This window comes from Mesoplodon mirus (assembly GCF_964341445.2).
Source record: "Mesoplodon mirus genome assembly, chromosome: 2".
Lineage (NCBI taxonomy): Eukaryota > Metazoa > Chordata > Mammalia > Artiodactyla > Ziphiidae > Mesoplodon > Mesoplodon mirus.
This window is the reverse complement of record NC_138977.1, coordinates 137,427,780-137,452,851: the sequence shown is the minus strand read 5'-3', so window position 1 is coordinate 137,452,851 and position 25,072 is coordinate 137,427,780. Positions and strand designations below refer to the sequence as shown.

At 38.9% G+C, this 25,072-nt stretch overlaps 2 protein-coding genes and 1 pseudogene across 8 annotated transcripts in view; 2 read left to right on the top strand and 1 right to left on the bottom strand.

Moving 5' to 3' along the window:
- Positions 1–8,236, bottom strand: part of MFSD8 (major facilitator superfamily domain containing 8) — a 43,347-nt gene extending 35,111 nt beyond the window's left edge. The window contains exon 1 of the mRNA XM_082611745.1: positions 8,020–8,236. Within this exon, the coding sequence (XP_082467871.1) occupies positions 8,020–8,084 (65 nt within the window). The 5' untranslated portion in view covers positions 8,085–8,236. The remainder of the gene's footprint in view (positions 1–8,019) is intronic.
- Positions 8,237–8,318: 82 nt separating this feature from the next.
- The window catches only part of ABHD18 (abhydrolase domain containing 18), a gene marked incomplete at its 3' end in the record, with an annotated part of 42,822 nt that continues 26,068 nt past the window's right edge, over positions 8,319–25,072 (top strand). For 2 of the 6 annotated variants that reach the window (XM_082611751.1, XM_082611749.1), the window contains exon 1: positions 8,319–8,564. Of the gene's footprint in view, positions 8,565–23,118; positions 23,193–23,620; positions 23,756–25,072 lie in introns of those variants that run through there. The other 4 variants (XM_082611750.1, XM_082611747.1, XM_082611748.1 and 1 more) reach the window with 3 other exon arrangements.
- On the top strand, positions 19,740–20,973 carry LOC309796076 (eukaryotic translation initiation factor 2 subunit 3-like; annotated as a pseudogene). The gene has a single exon. The product of its transcript is annotated as a eukaryotic translation initiation factor 2 subunit 3-like (transcript).

Here is a 25,072-nt window from a genome sequence, read left to right as displayed (position 1 = left end):
TCGTTCAACCATCAGCACGATTCTAAGAACATGGACGAGATCATGGAATACATGAAGTCTGATGTGCCAATGATGTCGACAATAATATCAAAGAAGTGTGGAAAAATGATGGAGATGGAGAAAGTTCTCAGGGTGTAGATGCAGGATCAGTATCAGTGTTGAGTCCCACTCAGCTTAATGCTGATTCAAGTGGAAGCCAAAAGACTTTATGAAGACTTGAAGAAGAAACACGGTGAAGAATCAAAGGGCGCATCTTTTAATGCCAGCCATGGCTGGTTTCATCAGTTCAATGCTACAGCCAACCTTCACAATGTAAAAGTAAGTGGCGAGGCAGCGAGTGCAGATACAGTAGCTGCCTGGGAATTTCCTGAAACGCTTTGAGAAACTATTGATGAAGGCACGTACTCAGCCAAGCAGGTTCTTATTGTGGATGAGACAGGACTGTACTGGAAGAGGATGCCAGACCAAAGTTACATCAGTAAGGAGGAAAATTCAATGGCAGGCTATAGAGCAATAAAGGATAAGCTAACTCTGTTGTCTGGTGGCAATGCTTCCGGCGATATGAAGCTGAAGCCTCTCTTAGTTTGTCATTCAGAGGACCCAAGAGCCCTTAAAAATATAGCCAAGGGCTCTCTTCCTGTTGTGTGGAAGAGTAACCCCAAAGCCTGGGTTACACAGGCCATTTTCCAGGATTGGTTTTTCCACCACTTTATCCCGGAGGTAGAGAAATATTGCTTGGAGAAGGACGTCCCATTCAATGTTCTTTTGCTGCTCGATAATGCTCCAGACCACCCCCCATTCATGAACGACTTTCATCCCAACATCAAAGTAGCACATCTGCCACCAAGTACTATGTCCCACATCCAACTTATGGACCAGGGAGTTACAGCCACTTTCAAGAAATATTATTCACGTTACACTTTTAGTCAGGCAGTAAAGGCGACTGACGAATCAGGAACAACCTTGCGACAGTTTTGGAAGGACTATAACATCTACAAGGCGTGAGGTTACGGCCGTCACCATGAATGGGGTTTGGAAGAAACTTTGCCTGCAGTTTGTTCATGATTTTCATGGATTTGAGAAGTTGGATGAGGAATCCAAAGAGGTCTTCAGCAACTTAGTGACCCTCAGCGAGAAGCCGGAGCTAGATCTGCAAGAGGATGACTTCATTGAACTCCTTGCTGTGCAACACAAGGAGCTTACTAAGGAAGACCTGATGAAACTGGAGACCCAGAGAAAGGACGAAGAGAGACAAGAGGAAGGAGAAGTAACTGAAGAACCGAAGAGATTCACGTAGCAGGAAATGGCAAGGGGATTCTCTTTATTTGAGGAGGCACTGTTAGTTTGTGAGGCACAGGACCTGAATGTAGAACATTATATGAAGGTTGCAGCAGCCATTCAGAATGCAATCCAGTGCTACCGTGTCATCCATGACGAGAAAAAAAAGAGCTACTACCCAAACATCATTGGATCGTTTTTTTCAAGGGGGTAGATAGAATTGAATCCAGCAAGGAACCAGAACCTGTGCCATCAATATCACGTGTGAGTGAAATTGCAGCTTGCCCTCCGTCTCCTATTGCTAACGATCCTTCAGCTCTACCATCTCCCACCTCCTCTCCCTCCTCCAGTCAGTAACTCTTCTTGCCTGTTCACTCAGTGCCAGCCCCTGTATGCCAGCTGTTGTACTCTACTACTGTACTTTTCAAGGTACTGCACTGTAAGATTAAAGTGTTTTCTTTATTTTTTGTGTTTGTTTTTTTAATGTATTATTTGTGTGAAAAGTATTATAAACCCATTACAGTATAGTACTACATAGCCAATTGTGTTATTGGGTACCTAGGGACTTACGAATGCGCTCTCAGAATGGAACTTGTTCGTATGTAGGGCACTTGCTATTACTACATATCAGCAAAAGGTATACACCATTCAATCCCACAGCACTGAATTCTGGTATCACTTTAAAGTACTGGGTTACTATTATAGTTTTAATGAACTCATTCTTATTTTCTGGAGATCAGAAATCTAACTGATAATCACGAATAAGAACTATCACTAAAATAAGCCTGAACATTTTCAAATAACCAATTTGCTCATATCTTATCTAAGTTATGGAACTAAGAGAAGTAAATAATCCGATTCTGAAAAAAAATGTAATAATATTGTTTGAGTGACTTTGACTTGAAGGTCAGTCAAAAATCTTTCTTCTTTTAATGACAGCTATTAAATATTGAAGGGATGATAGAAAACCACCATTTACCTTCCATGTAATAATGGATGAAAGCAAAGATCATCAGTGAATCCTAAAATAACTGGTTGGAAGGTCAAAAGTACTCAAAGTATCACTCTTTTGTTGATCCACTAATCAGAAAATGGAAAATGAGCCTTTATAATTGAGAGATATAACAGTCATCCTCTTAACCAAGTAGTCAAACGTGGCATCCCCGACAGTGGGATGGCCTGGCATCCAATGCCTCCTGACAGAATACACTGGGATGTTCTCAACATAAGCCATGGGATTTTCTTGCCAGAAATGTTTGACCAGGATCTACCCAGAAATGGTCCACAAATTCAGAACATGAGATGTTCCAAAGAAAACAGAAAACTAATCTAGATTTATCAGAGGATTCAATGTTAGTAAGAACAAAAGAGAAGGTCAGGGGACAGTTTTAGGTTGGAGGAGTCTAAAAAGACATAAGGATCAATGCTTGAACATTAATCAGGTCCTGTTTAAAAAAGAATAGCTGTAGAGGGCTCCCCTGGTGGCGCAATGGTTGAGAGTCCGCCTGCCGATGCAGGGGACATGGGTTCATGCCCCGGTCCGGGAAGATCCCACATGCCACGGAGCGGCTGGGCCCGTGAGCCATGGCCGCTGAGCCTGCGCGTCTGGAGCCTGTGCTCCACAACGGGAGAGGCCACAACAGTGAGAGGCCCGCATACCAGAAAAAAAAAAAAAAGAATAGCTGTAGAGTACATTTTTGGAACAACTGGAAAAATATGAGTATAGACTGTATAGTACATGATATTTTGAATTAGTAGTGTCTTTCTAGCTGTGGTAACAGTGACATAGCTGTGTAAAAGAATGTCTATGTTTTGGGGAGATGTAGGCTGCAGACTCAAATATTTAGGATAAAGTGCCATAATGTCTGCAACCTACTTTTGGGTAGTCTGGCAAAAGAGGGGTGGTTGTGTGTGTGTATGTGTGTGTGTGTGTGTGTAGAAAGATTTGAGCAGTGTGGAAAAGGCTAACAATGACAGGGTAATCAGGTATTTATTGAACTGTTTTTTCAATTTTTGTACGGATTTAAAATGTTTCAAAATAAAAATTTTACTTTTCCTTCTTTTTTTAAAATAAATTTATCTATTTATGTATTTATTTATTTTTGGCTGTGTTGGGTCTTCGTTGCTGTGTGCGGGCTTTCTCTAGTTGCGGTGGGGGGGGCTACTCTTTGTTGCGGTGCGCAGGCTTCTCATTGTCGTGGCTTCTCTCGTTGCGGAGCACGGGCTCTAGGTGCACAGGCTTCAGTAGTTGTGGCACATGGGCTCAGTAGTTGTGATTTGCGGGCTCTAGAGCTCAGGCTCAGTAGTTGTGGCACACAGGCTTAGTTGCTACACGGCATGTGGGATCTTCCCAGGCCAGGGATCGAACTTGTGTCCCCTGCATTGGCAGGTGGATTCTTAACCACTGCACCACTAGGGAAGCCTACTTTTCTTTCTTTTTAATTCAAAAAGTATAACTGGGACTTCCCTGGTGGTGCAGTGGTTAAGAATCTGCCTGCCAATGAAGGGGACACAGGTTCGATCCCTGGCCGGGGAAGATCCCACATGCCATGGAGCAACTAAGCCCGTGTGCCACAACTACTGAGCCTGCATGCTGCAACTACTGAAGCCCACGTGCCTAGAGCCCATGCTCTGCAACAAGAGAAGCCACTGCAATAAGAAGCCTGCACACTGCAATGAAGAGTAGCCCATGCTCTCCACAACTAGAGAAAGCCCATGCGCAGCAATGAAGATCCAATGCAGCCAAAAAATAAATAAAAAATTTTTTTAAAAAGTATAACTTTGGTGAAGAAATGCATCTTTCTTCCTTGTTGGAGATAGTAGGAACATAGGAGAATATAACTGTCCTTCAATCAAGTTACCATTTTTATTACATTCCAACGTGATTTGTTTAATATTTTGATTCCTTTATATTATCATTGCTGTATTCTGGTATTAGTTCTCCATTTGAGATTCTCCTTCAAGTAAAGTTGCAATGCTAAAGGGTTTTGTCCTGTCCAAAATTTTCATTACAAACTATACCTCAAATGATAGCATGGGGCTTCCCTGGTGTCACAGTGGTTGAGAATCTGCCTGCTAATGCAGGGGACAAGGGTTCGAGCCCTGGTCTGGGAAGATCCCACATGCCGTGGAACAACTAGGCCCGTGAGCCACAACTACTGAGCCTGCGTGTCTAGAGCCTGTGCTCCACAACAAGAGAGGCCGCGATAGTGAGAGGCCCGCGCACCGCGATGAAGAGTGGCCCCCGTTTGCCACAACTAGAGAAAGCCCTCACACAGAAACGAAGACCCAACACAGCCAAAAATAAAATAAATAAATAAAATGATAGCATGTTTATCAAAGTGGCGACTCAAAAACTATGAGGAATACACATGGATTTACTGAGGGGAAAAATAAAATTGTACTTTTACCAGAGAGAGCATCTGTGAAATACTGAACAGCAAAAAAGAACACATATTGAAAGAGGATAAGAGAAAGCAGTGTGTGGTCACTGACAAAATAGTGTAACGGTGTAAAAGTTATGGAAATTAAAAGACAAATAAATTGAGAATGTTCTATAAAAGTATCTTGTATACAATCATAAGTTCTAGTAATATTTGTTTTACAGAGACTAGGCTAACGTTGCAAAGAAAAATTTTAAGCACCTATAATACTTTAGGATATTCTAAGAGAGGGATCAGCAAACTACAGTCTAATAGGCCAAATCTGGCCTACCACCTGTTTTTGTGTAGCCCATGAGATAAGAATGGTTTTTACAGATGAATATTTGTGATCAATTTCATGACAGAAAACATTAACTTTGAGCTCCAATTAAACAAAATGCCAACTTCCCCCACAGCAAGAATTCTATTCCTCTCATCATTAGTCTTGTATTACAAAAAATTGTACTCATTTATTATTACATTTTAAATTTCATTACTACAAAATTTTGTGGAAATTTATTTTCTTTCTTGTTATCTAAGTACCTATATAATAACTTTGATTTTGCCTCCTGGTCTGCAAAGCGTAAAATATTTACCATATGGGCCTTTATAGGAAAAGTCTGCCAACCCTGGTCTCTTAAATTCTATGGATAGGGTCAGTGGGGATTCCTGAGGACTTGATGAAAGGCTGAGGTTGGTGGTGAACTACACTCATGTTTTTGCAATTTACTCAAAGTGAACAGGGCTTGCCAGTTAGTTTTACATATGTTCTCTTTACTAGGGAATCTACGTTTTTAAAGACAGTACACTTATTGAATTATTCTCAAAATACTCCCTTTTTATTTTAAAAATGCTAAATCTAGAAATTAAATTCAGATAGGCAGAACATCTGAATTTAAATGGACCCTAATGAGCATCAATTACTTGACATAAGAGAAAGAAAAAAAAATCCCCTTTTAAAGTAGGTTTATTTGGACAAAGTGACAGAATGTACCATAAGAATACATCTAACCATAACTCAAGGATCCTGAAATCTATCTGGAAAACAACCAAGAATTAGGAAGAAGCAAAAACAATGCTGAGAAATCCAAAAATCACAAAGTCCATGTACTCAAGCTCATGCACTTGATTAATACGAGAGATCTTTAGCTTTCAGTCAGAGCTTCCATGTTCTAACTCCCTACAATTCTATTAAGCTTAGATACATGATTTTCAAAGCCACAGCAAACTAGAAGTCCCAAAGAAAAGTTGGGAGAAGAGAAGTCTGCAGACAGCAACAAAAACAGAGGTTGCCAACAGATAACAAAAACATGATGAGGAACAGTCTGCCAGAAACAGAATAGGCTGAAAAATGAAAAATAGATGTGAAAAGTATAGCACTGTAGAACAAATCAGTATAGCAGCACATAGTCCCAAATGCCTTATTAGGTCCGGAGGTTGTCACTCTATCACAATATATTTCAGTAGTGACATTCATTCTAATGATCTCAAGATAAAATGTAAACAAAATTACATTCCATATATTCCATTTAGTAAATCGGGGACCTAACAAATAGATTTTCCAAAGGGTTTCAAACAAAGTGATTTTTAAAAAAGGTTTGGTGCTCATACACAGAAATAAACTCAAAGAATTAAAGACCTAAATGTAAGGCTGGATACTATTGTATAAAACTCTTAGAGGAAAATATAGGCAGAATACTCTCTGACGTAAATCACAGAATGATCTTTTTTGACCACCTCCTAGAGTAATGAAAATAAAAACAAAAATAAACAAATGAGACCTAATTAAACTTAAAAGCTTTTGCACAACAAAAGAAACCATAAACAAAACGAAAAGACAGCCCTCAGAATGGGAGAAAATATTTGCAAACGAAGCAACTGACAAGGGAATAGTCTTCAAAATATACCAACTGCACATGCAGCTCAATATCAAAAAAAACCACAAACAACCCAATCAAAACCTGGGCAGAAGACCTAAACAGACATTTCTCCAAAGAAAACATACAGATGGCCAACAAACACATGAAAAGATGCTCAACATCATTAATTATTAGAGAAATGCAAATCAAAACTGCAATGAGGTATCACCTCACACTGGTCAGAATGGCCATCAACAAAAATTCTACAAACGATAAATGCTGGAGAGAGTGTGGAGAAAAGAGAACCCTCCTACACGGTTGGTGGGAATGTAAATTGGTACAGCCACTACGGAGAACAGTATGGAGGTTCCTTAAAAAACTAAAAATAGAGCTACCACATGATCCAGCAATCCCACTCCTAGGCATACCTCCAGAGAAAACCATAATTTGAAAGGATGCATGCACCCCAATGTTCACTGAAGCACTATTTACAACAGCCAGGACATGGAAGCAACCTCAATGTCCATCGACAGAAAAATGGATAAAGAAGATGTGGAACATATATATAATGGAATATTACTCAGCCATAAATAAGAAGGAAACAGTACCACTTGCAGAGACGTGGACAGATCTAGAGATTGTCATACAGAGTGAAGTAAGTCAGAAAAACAAATATCATGATATCACTTATATGTGGAATCTAGAAAAATGGTAGCGATGAACCTATTTGCAAAGCAGAAATAGAGTCTCAGATGCAGAGAACAAACTTATGGTTGGCGGGGCAGTGGGATGAATTGGGACATTGGGACATATCTCCACATATATACAGCTGTCATAGACAGCTGAAGTTTACCTGTGAATTTAGTTAATTTACTGTAATAATTATATGTTTAAAATAATACCCAACTTCGTTTTCCTAAAGGTTTAAATACATAACTGCAGAGTAAGAAACAAACTCTAACAATTCCAGGGTCAAAATAACCCGAATAATAAGGGTCAAAATACACTTCATCCCTTAAATGATTAAAAAATAGTCTTTATTTATACATTTGACATAGGACAAAGGGGAGCTCATCTTAGGTTTACTTGCAAAAAAGTATCAAGAAGTTATCAGGCAATTAGTTAAGTGAATACTGAGACCGGTATCTTCAAGTCTCAAATAAAACTGTGTGAAACGTATAATCAGTTCTGTAAAGGGCCAAATGCAGAGGCTTGGTTGCTTCATCAGAGTTGGAGTAAAGGTACAATAGGCAGTTTGCGTTTCTTCAACACCTTCACCAGAACCCACCGGCTCAAGGCGCCCCGCGGAAGTGAGAGCGCATCTCCAAGTCTCGCGCAACCTGCCGCCGGTTCCCGCCACCCTGGCACCCCTCCTTCGGCCCACAGAGCCTGACGCAGGGAAAGGGACCAGTCCCAATAGCGCAGGAGGGTCAGAAGGCCTTCCCCCAACATCCGCTCACCTGCTTCCGGATATGCTGTGGCCTAAGAGCGGCTCCTGCTCAGCTTCTACCCCCAAGCTCGCCATAATTACAGCTCCCACAAGGCTTGGGGCCAACTCTCGCGATACCTCCTGCTCCCTCCCATTCCAGGCGGCCTAAAGCTGTCAAAACAGGCCAGCAAGTGCGCGTGCACGCCCAGCGACCAGAGTGGGCGGAGCACCCCAGGTCAGAGGCGGGGGCCCGCAGGAGGAGGGGCGGTGCCGAGAGGATGATGAAGGTTAAGGGCGGGTCCCTAAGTCCTTATCCTCCTCCAGGATACGTGCCTCTCCGCCTCCAGGGACAACGCGCGGAAGAGCCGGGGAGGGTTCGGGGGCGTGTCCAAACAGCCACCCCGCCCAGGGTTCGTCCTCCTCCCCAGCTTCCCTGTCAGCTCCTCGACGCTTCTCAGTTCCTGGAGAGGCTGCTGTAGCTGCGGTTAGGGCTCAGAACGAAGGCGAGTCCCGAGAGGCTAGAGAGCCGCGGTGTTCGGAGTCTCGGCCAGCAGGCGCCCACCAAGCGGCCATTGAGTAAGTAGACGGTCCCGGCCGCGCTTCCCAAGCCTCTTGCCGCGCTTGCCTACGTGCCAGTAGGCAGGACTGAGAGCGCAAGGCTTGGCGGGAGATGCGGGGGTCCCGGGCCGAGTGAGGTGGGCAGGCGGGCTGTCCCTTCTCTCTGTGGAAGGTGGAGGTGGCTACGCGCTGTGGTTTTCTTGCTCGGCTAACTACAAAGGCACCTTACCCGTAGTGCCTTATTAGGACCTGGGATGAAGATGATCGTCAAATTCGAACCCACCGCCGCCTGCGTGGACTGAGAGCTTCCGCCTTGCAAGATGCCACTCAGCAGAGCCTGCTGCTGTAACCTGGGGGTTAGAAAAGCCACAGTACCAGTTTGACAATGACCAGATCTTTTCATCACAAGGAAAATGACATTTTTAGAAAATAAGTTCTGGGTTGTTTTTGTTTGTTTTCAGTAGATCTTGGTGCTGCTCCTTTCCTGGTGCTTACATATTAACGTCTTACCCCTACAAGCAGGCTTGTAAGCTAATTGGTAGCAGTAGTCATGTGTGTCACAATTACTGTTTTATTAAGCATTAGATACATTCTTATGTGATTTCATTTGATCACAACTCTCCTATGACAGGTAAAGCAGACACGTTTCTATTTTACAGAGAACTAAGGTTTAGAAAAGTTAATAACTTACCCAGAATCACTCAGTGTGAAAGTGTCAGAGTTGACACCCAAATTCAGTTGTTTTAGATCAATATTTAGGAGCACTTATCCTATGCCAGGCACTATACTGGTTATGTGTTGTATGGTATATGCCATGACTCTGATCTTTGTCTTGTTTGTGACCTTGTGTGTATCCTGTTAGACACATTCCACTGGTGAACAGCTAAACTTGAAATGTGTTTTCTACTAGTTCAGAATTATCTTCTGAATCCAGACCTGACATTGTATACTTGGATTCAGTCTTGCAAATTTGTTTGTAACAGCTCTCAAAAACATATCAGAGGGCTTCCCTGGTGGCGCAGTGCTTGACGGTCCGCCTGCCGATTCAGGGGACACGGGTTCGTGCCCTGGTCCGGGAAGATCCCACATGCCGCGGAGCGGCTGGGCCCGTGAGCCATGGCCGCTGAGCCTGCGCGTCTGGAGCCTGTGCTCCGCAACGGGAGAGGCCACAACAGTGAGAGGCCCGCATACCGAAAAAAAAAAAAAAATCAGTTTCCTGTGATTGTTTCCAAGAAGGTACATGGGTAAAATTAGTATTTTTTGTCATAATGTTGCTTTACTGTATCTTCAGCTTCTTTTTAAATCTCTGGCGTCTAGCACAGAGTATGGCATATATGTGTGTGTGTGTGTGTGTGTGTGTATTTGATAAAGGAACTTTTAACCAGTATTGCACCAAGCAGAATGATTACTAAATAAATATATGTTGAATGAACACTTATTGAATTACCTCATTTCATCCCTACAACAATCCTCTGAGGTGGGATTGTCTCAAGCATACAAGGAAATTGAAAGTATGGAGATTAATAATTTGCCTAGGGTCACACCTCCAATTAGCAACAGAGCTGGAATCCAAGAAACACAGGACTCCTGACTATAAAGCCTGTGCTTTTCACCACCAGCCTTCCTATGAAAAGAATGTCAAGATTCTTTTCCCATATCTCTTAAAATATTTCAAAACAAGTAATCAATTTTTATATAAATGAAATAATTTGCTATTATGTATTAGGCCAGCTATTATTCCCCTTTTATAGTTAAAGGTGGCTTATTCAAGGTCACACTGCTAGTGAAGAACCCAGGTCTTCTGACACTGCTATTTTCCATTGTTGCCTCCAAGTGATGACTTTAGACAGCAGAAGTACATGGGATGAATGCATGTACAACTGGTGAAATCTAAATAAGCTCTGTGTATTGTATCAATAAAAAAAAAGGAACAAATCATTTCTTAGAAACATACAACATCCACAGTAAACATTTAAAAAATTTGTTTAAAAACCTAATTATTTCTTTTAAGGCCCATGGAAAAGAAGAACTAAATTTGAAAAGAGATTTGATTATTTGCTAAATGTTTCACATAAGCATATGAGACAGTCCACCTGTTGTATTTCCGTAGATGACTGCTTAGAATAGAATAGATAGATAGACAGCTAGAATAGATACCTCTCCAAACAAATAAATAAAGTTCCTGTTTTCTTATTCTTCTCCAAATTAAGATGAAAAGGAATTAAATTTGTTGAGGTAGGGTAATAGATTTTAATAGTGGATATCAGTGTATCTAAACCCTACTGTAAGTTGCTACTTAAACTTGCATTGAAAATAAGTGATTTAAAAGTGAAGTTATAAGATAAAAATTAGGAGTAAAGTTTTTTTTCTTTTTTTGTGGAGTAAAGTTGTCGTACATGGTGGTATTTTTTTTTATTTCATATATGCCTTTGATATATGTATCAACTATATGAGGATAAAAGTCCAGAACAATTAGTGTGGCATTTAAATGCTTAAGTACTTGAGTGATAGGCGATAAAAGTACTGGATGGCATAAATAGACGTTGAGTGTCATTTTAGCAATAAAGCTCATTTCTAAGAAAGACTTTTCATTCCTTGGCACTGTACTAGAACTTCTATATTTGTTTCACTTTGTTTTTCTTTTTTTCATTGTCTATATAAAAGTATAGATGACAATTGTGTCAGTTTGGCTTGATACTCACTGCAAAAGTGGGTCCTATTTCTGCAGAAGCTCACTGGTGTCAGTTCAGCTTAATGTGGGGACTTTAAAAAGTATCTGATGTGGCTCCAGATGGGGCCTCCTCTTGGTATATTAGAGTTATCTTTACCCTGGGCTTGGATTATGATCTGTTCATGGTGGCACTGGATAGCAGTTAGCCCTGCCTAGAAAGACCTCCATGTTTAGAGCATCCCAGAAAACCCGGTATTTTATATCGTTCTTGGGGCTGAAATGGGATTTAAGAAGATCTGTGTAACCCCAGACTCCCAGAACGAAGATTATCATAAGCTATGTGTGTGTTTGATTTGCCTTCTGTTCATGATTGGTCAGTTGTTTACTGTCAGGTAAATGTAGCAAGGAAAATGCTGGCTCTAGATTTGGAGTGCTGACTCTTATGGCCTATATTACATGAAATTAAAGTGGTTCAGCAGCTTTCCTAGTATAGAGTTGAAAATTAGAAAGCCTAAACAATTTAGGCACCTAATAAATATAGAACTTTACAAAATACTTGAAGAGTTCATTTTTCTCAGGTCTTTTCCTATTCTCTGTCAACTTTATACTTTTGCATGTTTGTCTTAGCTTGTTTATCTGTTACCACCCCAGAAGAATACTGTGTAGAAAAATGGATTGTCTCATGAATAGTTTAGTACTTTTCTTCTTACTGTAAAACATGAGTGTTGGAATTTTGTTCTTTTTTACACTAACATGGAATATGCATATTGCTTTTGAAGCCATGGATGTTACAAAGGAAGATATTGGCCCCCCCCCATTCTTTTCCTGCCACTGTAGAGAAAATAAGTAGTCTATAATACTTGCAAAAGATAATGAAGTCCTGTAGGGCCTCCCTGGTGGCGCAGTGGTTGAGAGTCCGCCTGCCGATGCAGGGGAAACGGGTTCGTGCCCCGGTCTGGGAGGATCCCATATGCCGCGGAGCGGCTGGGCCCGTGAGCCATGGCCGCTGGGCCTGCGCGTCCGGAGCCTGTGCTCCGCAATGGGGGAGGCCACAGCAGTGAGAGGCCCGCATACCGCAAAAAGAAAAAAAAAAAAAAAAAAAAAAAAGATAATGAAGTCCTGTGTTGTAATGACATGCCATTGTTCTCCTGCAGTTTAATAAATGTACATGAAAATGTATCAGTGCTATTTTTTGAACAATTCCAGAAAGACCCAAGTGAAACAGGAGGGAAGGGGGCAGGGCACAACCTTTAAAAGAATGGCAAAGCCTGAGGACATGACATAAACTGATTAGAACCAAATAGGTCCAAGATGGCAGACTAGTCGACTTCCACTAGACCTGAAGCCTCAGGATATGCTCATTTTAACACATCAGCAAGCTAAATGACACACCCACAGGCGCCATGACAGTTCCAAGGCTGACCATAAAGGTCACAAAGTAGGCAGTGGCCCACTTTCTGGAAATCCCCACCCCTTCCCCAAAATAGCTGGAATACTCCTCCTACTCATTAGCCTATGAAATTACCCACCCCTATAAAAACTGACAATCCCATACCCTGGTGCTGCTCTCGACTTCTGAGATGGCCCACACTCTGTGGATTGTGTTTCTCTCTAAATAAAAAAATTTAGAAAAAATTTTCTCTCTAAATAAAAAAATTTAGAAAAAATCACACACTTCTTACCTTTCACTTTGTCTCTCCCTGAATTCTTTCTGCAGTGAGACATCAAGAACCTGAGCTTCATTAAGTCCTGAGACCAGGTGTGTGACCTCAGTTAAGAGACTGTGGGTTCGAGTCCCAATCTGGGTTTTGGCTGGGTGCAAGCCCTGGCCCATGGGTTCAAATATCAATCTGAGTTGCACAGTTTCACAAAGAGTAAAATAATTAAAATCATCACTTGGAATTTTTTCCTTATGCTCTAGAACCCCCCTGAATAGAGTTGCATATCTTAATACATAAAAAGAGTTGGTCTCTTATTTGAAATACAGAACACTAATTCAGAATTTTGCTATTTGGGTAAAGAATAAACTCTTCCATTTCTACCACAGCTGGGTATACTCAATTCAACTCTGATATTAATCACCCATAGATTAACACTACAGGAGTCAGTGCAGGTCCCACCAGTTAAAGGTTCAGTTCTCCAGATGCCATTGCTTCTGATGCCAGCCAGACTTTTGACTGACTTGGCTACAGATTTGGAGGTTCCTGTAACCCCCTTGGATCAATAATTTGCTAGAACAACTCAAAAGAACTAAGTAAACCACTATACTATACTTCTGCTAACTTCGTTATAAAGGATGTAATTTCGCAACAGTCATATGAAGAGACAAATAAGGCAAGTTATGAGAGGGAATGTGAAGCTTCCATTCCCTTTTACCCTGGAGTCAGTGCACATCACCCTCCAACATATGTTCATTAACCAAGAAGCTCTACCATGCCTCAGTGTCTATAGGGTTTTTATTGGGGTGTTCATGATTGATTGGATCCTTAGCCATGTGATTCAACTCAATCTCCAGCTCTTTTCCCCTCCTAGAGGTCAGGCTGGCCCAAAGTCAGCCCTCTAATCAAATGGTTGGTCTTTCTAGTGGCCAGCCAGAAATTATCCTGAATCTATCTAGAGTCCCACCATGAGTCATTTCATTAGCATAAAGACACTCCTATCACTCAGAAAATTCCAAGAGTTTTAGGAGCTCCACCCCAGGAACTGGGGTCAAGGACCAGATACATTCTTTATTATACCATACTGACATTTACCCTTCAAAGAAAAAAAAAGAAAATGAAAAAGCTGGTCAAACAATTTAAACATATACTATATATACTTACTTGATTTTAATTATTGCACTAGGGACTTCCCTGGTGGTCCAGTGGCTAAGACTCCGCACTCCTAGTGCAGGGTGCCCAGGTTCGATCCCTGGTCAGGGAACTAGATCCCACATGCCACAACTAGGAGTTCTCATGCCACAACTAAAGATCCTGCATGCCTCAACTAAAGATCCCACATGCCGCAACGAAGATCCCGCATGCCACAGCTAAGACCTGGTGCAGCCAAATAAATAAATAATTAATTTTTAAAAAATAATTGTACTAAATTAGAAAATGTACATAATGAGGACAGCAATTCAGAAGCCAATTTGCCTTTTATCCTTTGTTTAGTGAGTAAAAAACAAAATGCTACCAAAAAAATACTAAGATGCAAGGGTTTCTATTTTGTTTGGGGGGTTTTTGTTTGTTTTTCTGGGCAACTGTTTTTGAGTGAGTGGAAATATATAAACATGATTTAGGCAAACTTTCAACAGCTCACTTGCTTGTAAACAAATGTTTATTAAGGTCTAAGGAATTTATTTAGTTTTCCTATTGGTAGGAAAATAAGAGGATGGTAATTGTCACCTCTGCCATTGAAAGCCCTGAGGGTGTCAGCCCAGACATCTAACTCAAAGGCTGAGGTGTACAATTGGTTTCTCCCAGCGTGACAGACAGTCTCTAAGGTGGCCCTCATGATCCTATCCTCTGATGTGTACTCCTTTGTGTAATCCCCTCCCTCTGAGTGTGGACAGGACCTCTGATTTGCCTTCTAACCAATAGAATATGGAAAAGGTGATTGGATGTCACTTCCATGATTATGTTATGTTATATGGCAAAGTTGATGGGATAACACTCCCATGGTTACATTAAGACTTTGTCTTGTTATCACACTCACTCTCACTCTCCTGATGGCCTTAAAGAAGTAAGCTGCTGTGTTGTGAACTTCCTATGAAGAGAGCCATGTGGTAGGGAAATGTTAATAGCCCCTAGGAGCTGAGGATGGCCTCTGGCTGATAAACAGCAAAATGTTGAAGCTCTCAGTCACATAGCTGCAAGGAAATGAATTTTGCTAACAACCTGAGTGAGTCTGGAAGCGAGTTCTTCTCCATTCAAGCTTCCAAATGAGAATGCAGCCCAGCAAACACCTTGATTGAAGCTAGATGACACCCTGAAGCAGAAATGCAAGTAGCCTGTGTTCTTGGAACTAATCCTCAAGAAAGTGAGAAGATTGGGGGAGTGGGGGGAGAACCAACTAGATTCAAAATTTGTTTTTCAAATTCTTTTATTTAAAGGTCTCAGTGAAACCTTCAAATATTTAAATTATGCAGTGGTGTTTTTTGAAGAGAATAGTAAGAGCCTTGAATTCTGTTCTAGGGTCAATAGAATAATGAACTGCTTACTGAGGAAGTTGTTAAGAGGGAAAGTGTCAATTTACTTCCTCTGAAAAATTTTGTTGAGAAGCTATCAAATTAACTCCAGTTTCTAAAATTTTTTCATATTTTTTGTGGTAAAATACACATCACATAAAATTTACCATCTTAACCATTTTTAAGTGTACAGTTCAGTGGTATTAGGTTCAATCATACTGTTGTGCAACTGTCATCACCATCCATCTACAGAACTCTTTTCGACTTGCAAAACTGAAACTGTATACCCATTACCCGCCTCCATCCCCCTTCCCCTCAGCCCCTGGTAACCACCATTCTGCTTTCTGTTTATGAATCTGGCTGCTCTAGGTACCTCATAAAAGTAGAATCATACAATATTTGTCTTTTTGTGACTGGCTTGTTTCACTTAGGCTAATGTCCTCAAGGTTCATCAGTGTTGTAGCATTTGTTAGAATTTCATTCCTTTTTAAGGCTGAATAATGTGCCATTGTAGGTATATATATATATATATATATATATATATATATATATATATATATATATACCACATTTTGCCTATTCATTGATAGACACTTGGGTTGCTTCCACTTTTTAGCTACCAAATTCTAAATTTTAAGAAGACAGAGAGAACATGGCTAATTAAAAAACTAGTGTTTATTTTAGATCGAATACAAATTTTAGGTCTACACTGTGACATAATGAATTCTCTTAAAATCAATACCTGCATTGTACTTATGCTATTTTATAGGATTTGGATAATTTATAATTGTAATAAATATAGGGTTTTATAGTTGTATCTTTGCATTGTGACGTTTGTGACATACCTATGATTTATTTGATTTTCTAGCTCAGGGGTAAGCAAACTATGACCTATGAGCCAACCTGCCTGTTTTTCGTATGGCTTGCAAGCTAAGAATAGTTTTCACAGATGCATTAGTACTCAGTTTGCTGATAGAGGTACCAACTATGAACCCCCATTAAGCAAAATCCCAAGTGACCTCCAATGAGAAAGAGGAAGTTAACATTAAAAAAACCTGAATTTTCCACTTAACTGCAGTGTGTTAGGGAGTTCTCTTGGATGTGGTGCAATGGACTGGTTTGATTATATAAACGAATCTCTGAAGACTCAGTTAAAACTTCGATTTTTCTATACAACCTTTCCTGCTCTTTTGCTACCACCTTTAACTATAATCATCACAGATAAAATGTAGGTTGTTCATTTTATGAAACTAAATCAAGTTATACTTATGATTTCTACTCTTAAGTTATACTTCAGGTTATAAAAAATTTACACAAACAGCAACAATAACAAACTGTAGTGAACTCCTAAATCTTTACTTGGGAAAATGTTTCCAAACTTTACCTTTCTGCACTATCTCTGCAGCCTCTCTACATGTTCAAGTGATGGTAGCCTTTCATCATAGCTCTTTGCTGGTAGTTTGGGTCTGGATATTCATACTTCATAGGATAATTCTTATTGTACTTGGACTTCACTAGGCAACAGCAAAGGATTTTTCAGCAAACTATATTAATGTTAGAATACCACAGAGTTGTAAAATATGTAGAGACGTGTAATTAAGGAAAGCTTGAAAATAGTGTATAATTTCATAACAAATCTTTAAAATCATTCAGTCAGAAAAAGCCATTTAAGAGGTTGGTGCCTTAAGGTAAAGGGATTCTTAGTTTTTTTACCCCTATAAGATTAAGTTGAAAACAAAAGTTGGTAAGTTTAAGTAATAACACATAAAGGCTTTAACCATTGCCATAAAAATTAATAACAGGAGTTCCCCTCTCTGATTAGCAATGCAAATCAATTGAGTAGAAAAATTATGGAAATCAGTTTTTGAAGATTATCGACATTTTTCCTTTAACATTAAATTTTGACTATATTTATAATACAATATTGACTATATTTTTGTAAAGTGGTTAAAGAAAGCCAGAAAATGTATTTTATCATCATTTGTAAGTATAAGCTACTTGGAAGCTTATGTCATTCAGTTCTGGATTAACTTTCAAGGTGACTATTGAAAATTTTTAGAATGTTTTAGGAAGTTTTTAAAAATATATTTTTTCAGAGGAAGTGGCAAATAAATGAGTACATAAGGGTTTGTCAAATTGATTTTTGCTTTTGTCCTCTTCTTTAAATGGAATTGTTTTTCCTCCTATAAACTATAATGAATAAAGTCTACAGAAATCCTATATGATTGATATTTGATAGATTCATTCAACACATTGATATACTAAAACTGCTACAGTGATATGATAATATCTTGATACAATAATGGTGACAGAAGCTCTGTGTGGAATCCTAATGGAATTTCTTCACATTTAAAGGTATGTAGAACTACTCTTAAAAACCTTATGAGAAATCATCTTTTGGACTTTTAAATTTAAATTAATAGACTTTATTATTTATAACAGTTTTAGGTTTACAGAAAACTTGATCAAGATAGTACAGAGAGTTCCCATATCCATTCTTCCCCTATCCCACAATTTCCCTATTCACATCTTGCATTAGTGTGGTACATTTGTTGCACTTGATGAACTCAATATTGATACATTATTATTAACTGAAGTCCATAGTTTACCTTAGAATATACTCTGTGTTATACAGTTCTGTGGGTTTTGACAAATATATAATATCCTGTATTTACCATTACAGTATCATACAAAGTAGTTTCCCTAAAAGTCCTCTCTGCTCTTTTGTCCATTTTTTAATTGGGTTGTTTCTTTTCTTATTGCTGAGTTTTAAGAGTTCTTTGTATATTCTGAATACATGTCCTTTATCAAATAGATGTTTTGCAAATATTGTCTCACAGTCTTTGGCTTGTCTTTTCATTTCTTAATGGAGCTCATTTTCAATGAGCGTTTGTAGAATCAACCATTTTCTTTAAAGTCTTGGAATATTTGCTCTATTTTATCTGATTATGGTCTCTCGTGTACTCTTCTGAATGTTTACAGTTTCACTTTTTATGCTTAGGTCTCTAATCCTAATCCACATGGATTTTTTGTTTGTGTACTTAGTATGATGTGTTGGGATTTAATTTAATTTTTTCCCACATGGATAACCAATTGCCCTGGCACCTTTTATTGAACTTAGTAATAACTAATAAGTTCTAATACTTTGTTGACTCACTTGGATTTTCTCAATAATAGTCACACCCTTTGTGTGTAATGGCAGGTTTTCTCCCCCTTTTCTAATCTTTCAAACTTTTTATTATTCTTTTTTCAGCTTAGGATATCCTGTACCATTTTAGAATGGAAGTGATAATAGTGGAAATTCTTGTCCCTCACTTTTAAGGGAATACTTCTAAAATTTCATCATTAAATATGATGTTTACTGTACATTTTTGTTTGATATGTTACATCAAGTTAATGATGCTTTCTTATATTCCTAGATTTTTTTTTCTTTATGATTATGTCTGGATGCTGAATTGAATCAGATGCTAGGAGGGTTTTTTTTTGCTTGTTTTCTTTATATCGCTAAGACATGTTTTTTTTTTCTGTTTAGTTAATGTAGTAAGTTACTCTAAAATATTCTTACATTCTTACCATAAACCCATCTGAAGTATCTATTAGTGTTCTCAAAGAATGATTTGGGTTCTCATTGATTTTTTTTAAATTTTCTATTTTATTAATTGCTGCAAAAGGAATGGTAATGATCATTGAATACAACTCTCTCTAAGACTAAGAATATGAATGTAAAGTCTGACAATGTAGAATTGATATAATTTACAAGAGTTAGAGGCAGAAAAGAAAGAGAAGGTAGAAAGTACACAGATTCTCTCCAGGCAAGATGGCAGGGAGGTGAGGCTGGTGTGACTTTAGGACAGTCGCACCTTTCTCAGCAAGATCTCAACACTTCGGTGTTACCAAGTTGACGCCACTTTCACATGAAGTTATCAGCAGACAGGCCACAATTAATATAGGTACAATTGGTCATGTAGCTCATGGGAAATCTACTGTTGTAAAAGCTATTTCTGGAGTTCACTCTGTCAGGTTCAAAAATGAACTAGAAAGAAATATTACAATCAAACTTGGCTATGCCAATGCTAAGATTTATAAACTTGACGACCCTAATTGTCCTCGGCCAGAATTTTATAGATCCTGTGGAAGTAGTACACCCGATGAGTTTCCTACAGACATTCCAGGGACCAAAGGGAACTTCAAGTTAGTCAGACATGTTTCCTTTGTTGACTCTCCTGGCCATGATATTTTGATGGCTACTATGCTGACCAGTGCCACAGTGATGGATGCAGCTCTTCTCTTGATAGCTGGTAACTAGTCTTGTCCTCAGCCTCAGACCTGTGAACACCTGGCTGTGATAGAAATCATGAAACTGAAGCATATTTTGATTCTACAAAATAAAATTGAAATGGTAAAAGCCAGGCTAAAGAACAGTATGAACAGATCCTTGAATTTGTACAAGGTACAGTAGCAGAAGGAGCTCCTATTCCAATTTCTGCTCAGCTAAAATACAATATTGAAGTTGTCTGTGAGTACATAGTAAAGAAAATTCCAGTACCCCCAAGAGACTATACTTCAGAACACCAACTTATTGTTATTAGATCCTTTGATGTCAACAAATCTGGCTGTGAAGTTGATGACCTTAAGGGGGGTGTAGCTGGTGGTAGTATTCTAAAAGGAGTATTAAAGGTGGGCCAGGAGATAGTAGTCAGACCTGGTATTGTTTCCAAAGATAGTGAAGGAAAACTCATGTGTAAACCCATCTTTTCCAAAATTGTATCACTTTTCACACAGCATAATGATCTTCAGTATGCTGCTCCAGGTCTTATTGGAGTTGGAACAAAAATTGATCACACTTTGTGCCAGGCTGACGGAATGGTGGGGCAGGTACTTGGTGCACTTGGAGCTTTACCTGAGGTCTTCACAGAATTGGAAATTTCCTATTTCCTGCTTAGATGGCTTCTAGGTGTACTCACTGAAGGAGACAAGAAAGCAGCAAAAGTGCAAAAGCTGTCTAAGAATGAAGTACTTATGGTGAACATAGGATCCCTGTTGACAGGAGGAAGAGTTAGTGCAGTCAAGGCTGATTTGGGCAAAATCGTTTTGGCTAATCCTGTGTGCACAGAAGTAGGAGAAAAAATTGCCCTTAGCCAAAGAGTTGAGAAACACTGGCGTTTAATTGGTTGGGGTCAAATAAGAAGAGTGACAATCAAGCCAACAGCAGATGATGACTGAAGAATTAAATAACAGATTTGGATGAAGTCGGAATTTCTCTTAACAACCTAGGGGTATATTTTCAAAGCAATAGCGAGGAATTAATTTCACAGCTCATTACCTTAGGAGTAGCTGTAAGGATATTCTCATTTTTTGGTGATGAAAATTTAACCTCTAGTACTAAAATAGGGTCTACAATAAATGTAAAAATTGGTGTAATGTTGGATTGAATCTACATTTTACCAGAAATTAATCATTCCCAAAAAACGTCTAATTTATACATCAATGCAGGTTTGAAAGGAAACTGCTACAATCAGCCTTTGCTGTAGCACACATACCACTGAACCTGTTTGAAAAAAAATTTTCTTCTTAAAAAAAAAAAAAAAGAAAGTACACAGATTTCCTCAGCTTTCACAATCAGTTATAGAGCTATCATTTAAGGATTAGAGATATTAGTATACTTAAAGTTATAAAGATAAGCAGTAAAAAAATATCAACTAAACTTGGGTGGTAGGGAGAAGGGATCAAATATATCTTTCATTAGTTATCATCAGGAGTTAATAAATATTATATAGAACATGGAAATACAGGTTTGAGTATTAAATAGAGTTATAAGGATAATCAATAATAATGTTGCTATTATTAGTAAGTATAGCACTTAAATTTGCAAAGTGCTGTTAAAGTGCTTCAAGTATAGTAACTCATTTATTTCTCATACCAATCTGAGGTAAGTACTGTCATTATCCCTGTTTTACAGATGGGTTACAGAAAGGATAAGTGACTTGCTCAAAGTCACATAGTAAAGGATTCAACCAAGGGAGTTTGCCTCTAGAGTATATGCTTTTAGCTGTTATGATATATTGCATCTTAAATGTATCACTTTCAAATTTACATACACTCAAATGTAAAACAAATATGAATGATAAAAAAACTGAAGTCAATAAAACAAAAAAAATAGAAAAATTATCATAATAATAAAATATAAATAGGTTAAACACCCATTAATAGAAAAAATGAGGTAGGCCTGTATATCCTGAAATTGAAAGAGCTTTGCAGATATTTATAAATAATCAGGGTGAGGAAGAAATGTCAAAAAATACAAATACTGTAGTTGTTTAAAGAAACACACCAGGACTTCCCTGGTGGTCCAGTGGTAAAGAATCCGCCTTGCAATGCAGGGGCCATGGGTTCGATCCCTGGTCAGGGAACTAAGATCCCACATGCCTCAGGGCAACTATGCCCTGGTGCCACAACTACTGAGCTCGCGCGCCTCAACTAGAGCCTGCGTGCTGCAAACTACAGAACCCACGTGCCCTGGAACCTGCATGCCACAACTAGAGAAGACAAAACCCCAAACCCGCATGCCACAACTAGAGAGAAACCCGCACACCACAATGAAGACCCTGCACGCTGCAACAAAGATCCCACGTGCCGCAAATAAGACTCGACACAGCCAAAAATAAATTAAATAAATAATAAATAAATCTTTTTTAAAATAAAATAAAATAGCTAAACACACACACACACACACCAAAATCCCTAAAATATGTGTATGTATATAAATGGATAGAACAAGGAGTCACAAGAGTACAGCATTAATAGCACTTACCTTTTGGGAGGAGAGGAAGCTTAGCAGAAATGAAGAGAGACTTCTTAGCTTTACTCTGTTTTTTTTTTTTTTTTTTTTTTTTTTTTTTTTTTTTTTTGCGATACGCAGGCCTCTCACTGTTGTGGCCTCTCCCGTTGTGGAGCACAGGCTCCGGACAGGCAGGCTCAGCGGCCATGGCTCACGGGCCCAGCCGCTCCGCGGCATGTGGGCCTGGGATCTTCCCGGACCGGGGCACATACCCGCGTCCCCCGCATCGGCAGGCGGACTCTCAACCACTGCGCCACCCGGGAAGCCCCTACTCTGTATATTTTTATATCGTTTGAATTCTGCCAAAAATGTGTTACATAACTCAAGCAAAATTTTTTTAAAGTGTGTATATGTAAATAAATAATGTCAACAAGAAAAAGGTCAGGAAGGACAGAATTTAAACTGTTAGCAGTAATATCTCTGAAAAGTAGAATTAGAGGTAACAGGAAGATTATTTTTCCCTAATTTACTATACATACTTCTGTATTATTTGAATTTTAATATGTTACAGTGAACATTTTTTAAACTAGAAAATGAAGAAGAGAATATGTGATCACTCTCACTTGCCTTTCTTCTTGTATAAGTTATCTGTTCCTGTGCTTTATTCACTGACTAGATAGTTTTTAACTAATTTCATTGGAACATAGTACATGAATAGACTTCAGAACTTACATGATTTTAATGAGATTTGCAGTTTAAAGATTTGGCAGCTCTTTTTTGTCATGTAGGTCTTGGTTTAAATGTTACCTCTTTGGTTAAGTGAGGCTTTTTTTGACCATCAAAGGAGCCCTCTGGTCTTTATCATGTTGTCTTGTTATATTATGATAATAATGTTGTCATCATCTAGTCTTGCTTACTTTTTTTCCTAAAAATAATTTGTTTTCTTTCCCTGAAGTATAAGATCCATGAGAGGAAGAACGTGCCTTGATCATCTTGTAGCACAGGACCTAAAATAATTCTTGGCATAGAGTAAGCACTTAATAAATACTGTTGCATGAATGAAAAAAGTAATACTCATTCTTAAAAATTCAGAAACTTACATTTAGGCCATCCAATAATGGCTGAGCTATGGTGAACTGATTAATGATAATTCATAGGAATCTAGTAATTAGAATACCAGTTTGTTTATTTATAGTAGTAGATATGAATAGTGTAATAAACAGAGCTGGATATGCATTATGGGTTTTTTCCTAGCATTATTATGCAAAAGCAAATTTAATCAAGAATAAAAAATGAATAACACATGGAAATTGGGAAAAAGAGAGGTGGGCAGTTTTAAAAAATACTAGATACTATACTCTGGCTATTGATTGTATTGCCTAACACAGGGGTCCCCAATCCCTGGGCCGTGAACCGGTACTGGTCTGAAGCCTGTTAGGAACCAGGCCTCACAGCAGGAGGTGAGAGGCAGGCCAGCGAGCAAAGCTTCCTCTGCCACTCCCCATCGCTCACAGTACCGCCTGAACCATTTCTCCCACTGTCCATCCGTGGAGAAGCTATCTTCCACGAACCCGGTCGCTGGTGCCAAAAAGGTTGGGGACCGCTGGCCTAACAAGTATATTATCTAGTAAATGTTTATTCTTGGTCCTGAGAATTGTAAGGGGCAGTATGAATGATTTGGTTTTGCTGGTCCAGTCATAAAAATAATAAAGTGCCAGTCCGACTGATGGTGGGTTAGATTGTACACTTATGCAAACAAAGAAGAGCATTAAGTTAAAGTTGTAGTTTGTTACAAATCAAAGAGTAAAAATATGACATAAATGGTGGTTCCCCAAAAAGCATTCAAAGTAATAGATAAGCCCTTATTAAAGCTCACTGATGGAGCTGCAAATTTCCATTTTCCACTTTTCTAAGTAGAATAAACCCTGAACCTGAATCAGATTTTGCCTGGAAATCAAAACTACACCATTCAGTTTGAAAAGACGGAGGCAGATATTTTTTTAAAACTTCAGAAATGTTTGGGAAAGACAGATAAGTGGTACATAAGTAGTAGCACTGATTAATTACTACTTTTCATGCACTGTAGAGTAGAAGACAGGCAGTATAGTATAGCAGATCTTCAGCCATGTGCCTGAGATTCAGTCTTAGGTCTGCCTCCCACTTGTTGTGTGGCCTTAAGTAAATCATATCCTCTCTGTGCCTCAGTTTCCTTGTCTTGGGGTACTATATCTTCATAAGATTGTCGGGAGGTTTAAGCAAGAACGTACGTGTGTGTGTGTGTGTGTGTGTGTGTGTGTGTGTGTGTGTAGTTTTTAAATGGTGCCTGGCAGATAAATTAGTACTACATAGGTATTAGCCACTCCTATTGTTATTCAACAAATATTGAATATTTACTGTCAGTCACTGTACTGAGGATGGGAAGGTCCTGCCCTAGAGGAATTCAGAGTTTACTGTAGCTCAGGGCTCTACTTCATCTTCTCTACTTTCATCCAAGTTCTTTTTTCCTGTATCTTGTATCTTATTTCCAAGAGAATACATTCAAAGTTCTAGTTTAATCTCATTTTTAAATTTCCCCCCAGTTTTATTGAGATATAATTGATAATGTTGTATTATTTAAAGTATACCACATAATGACCTGATATATGTATATACTGTGATGTGTTTACCACAATAAGTTTAGTTAACATCCATCACCTCACATAGTTACAGTTTTTTTTCTTGTAATGAGTACTTTTAAGGTCTCTAAGATAAATAAGTTGTGGGGATATAATGTACAGCATGGTAACTATAGTTAACAATACTGTGTTGTGTATTTAAAAGTTGCCAAGAGAGTAGATCGATGTTTAATTTTTACCTGATATTTGTAGAGGTGGTTAGAAAGTTGACCTGCCGAGTAAAATAAAATGTTT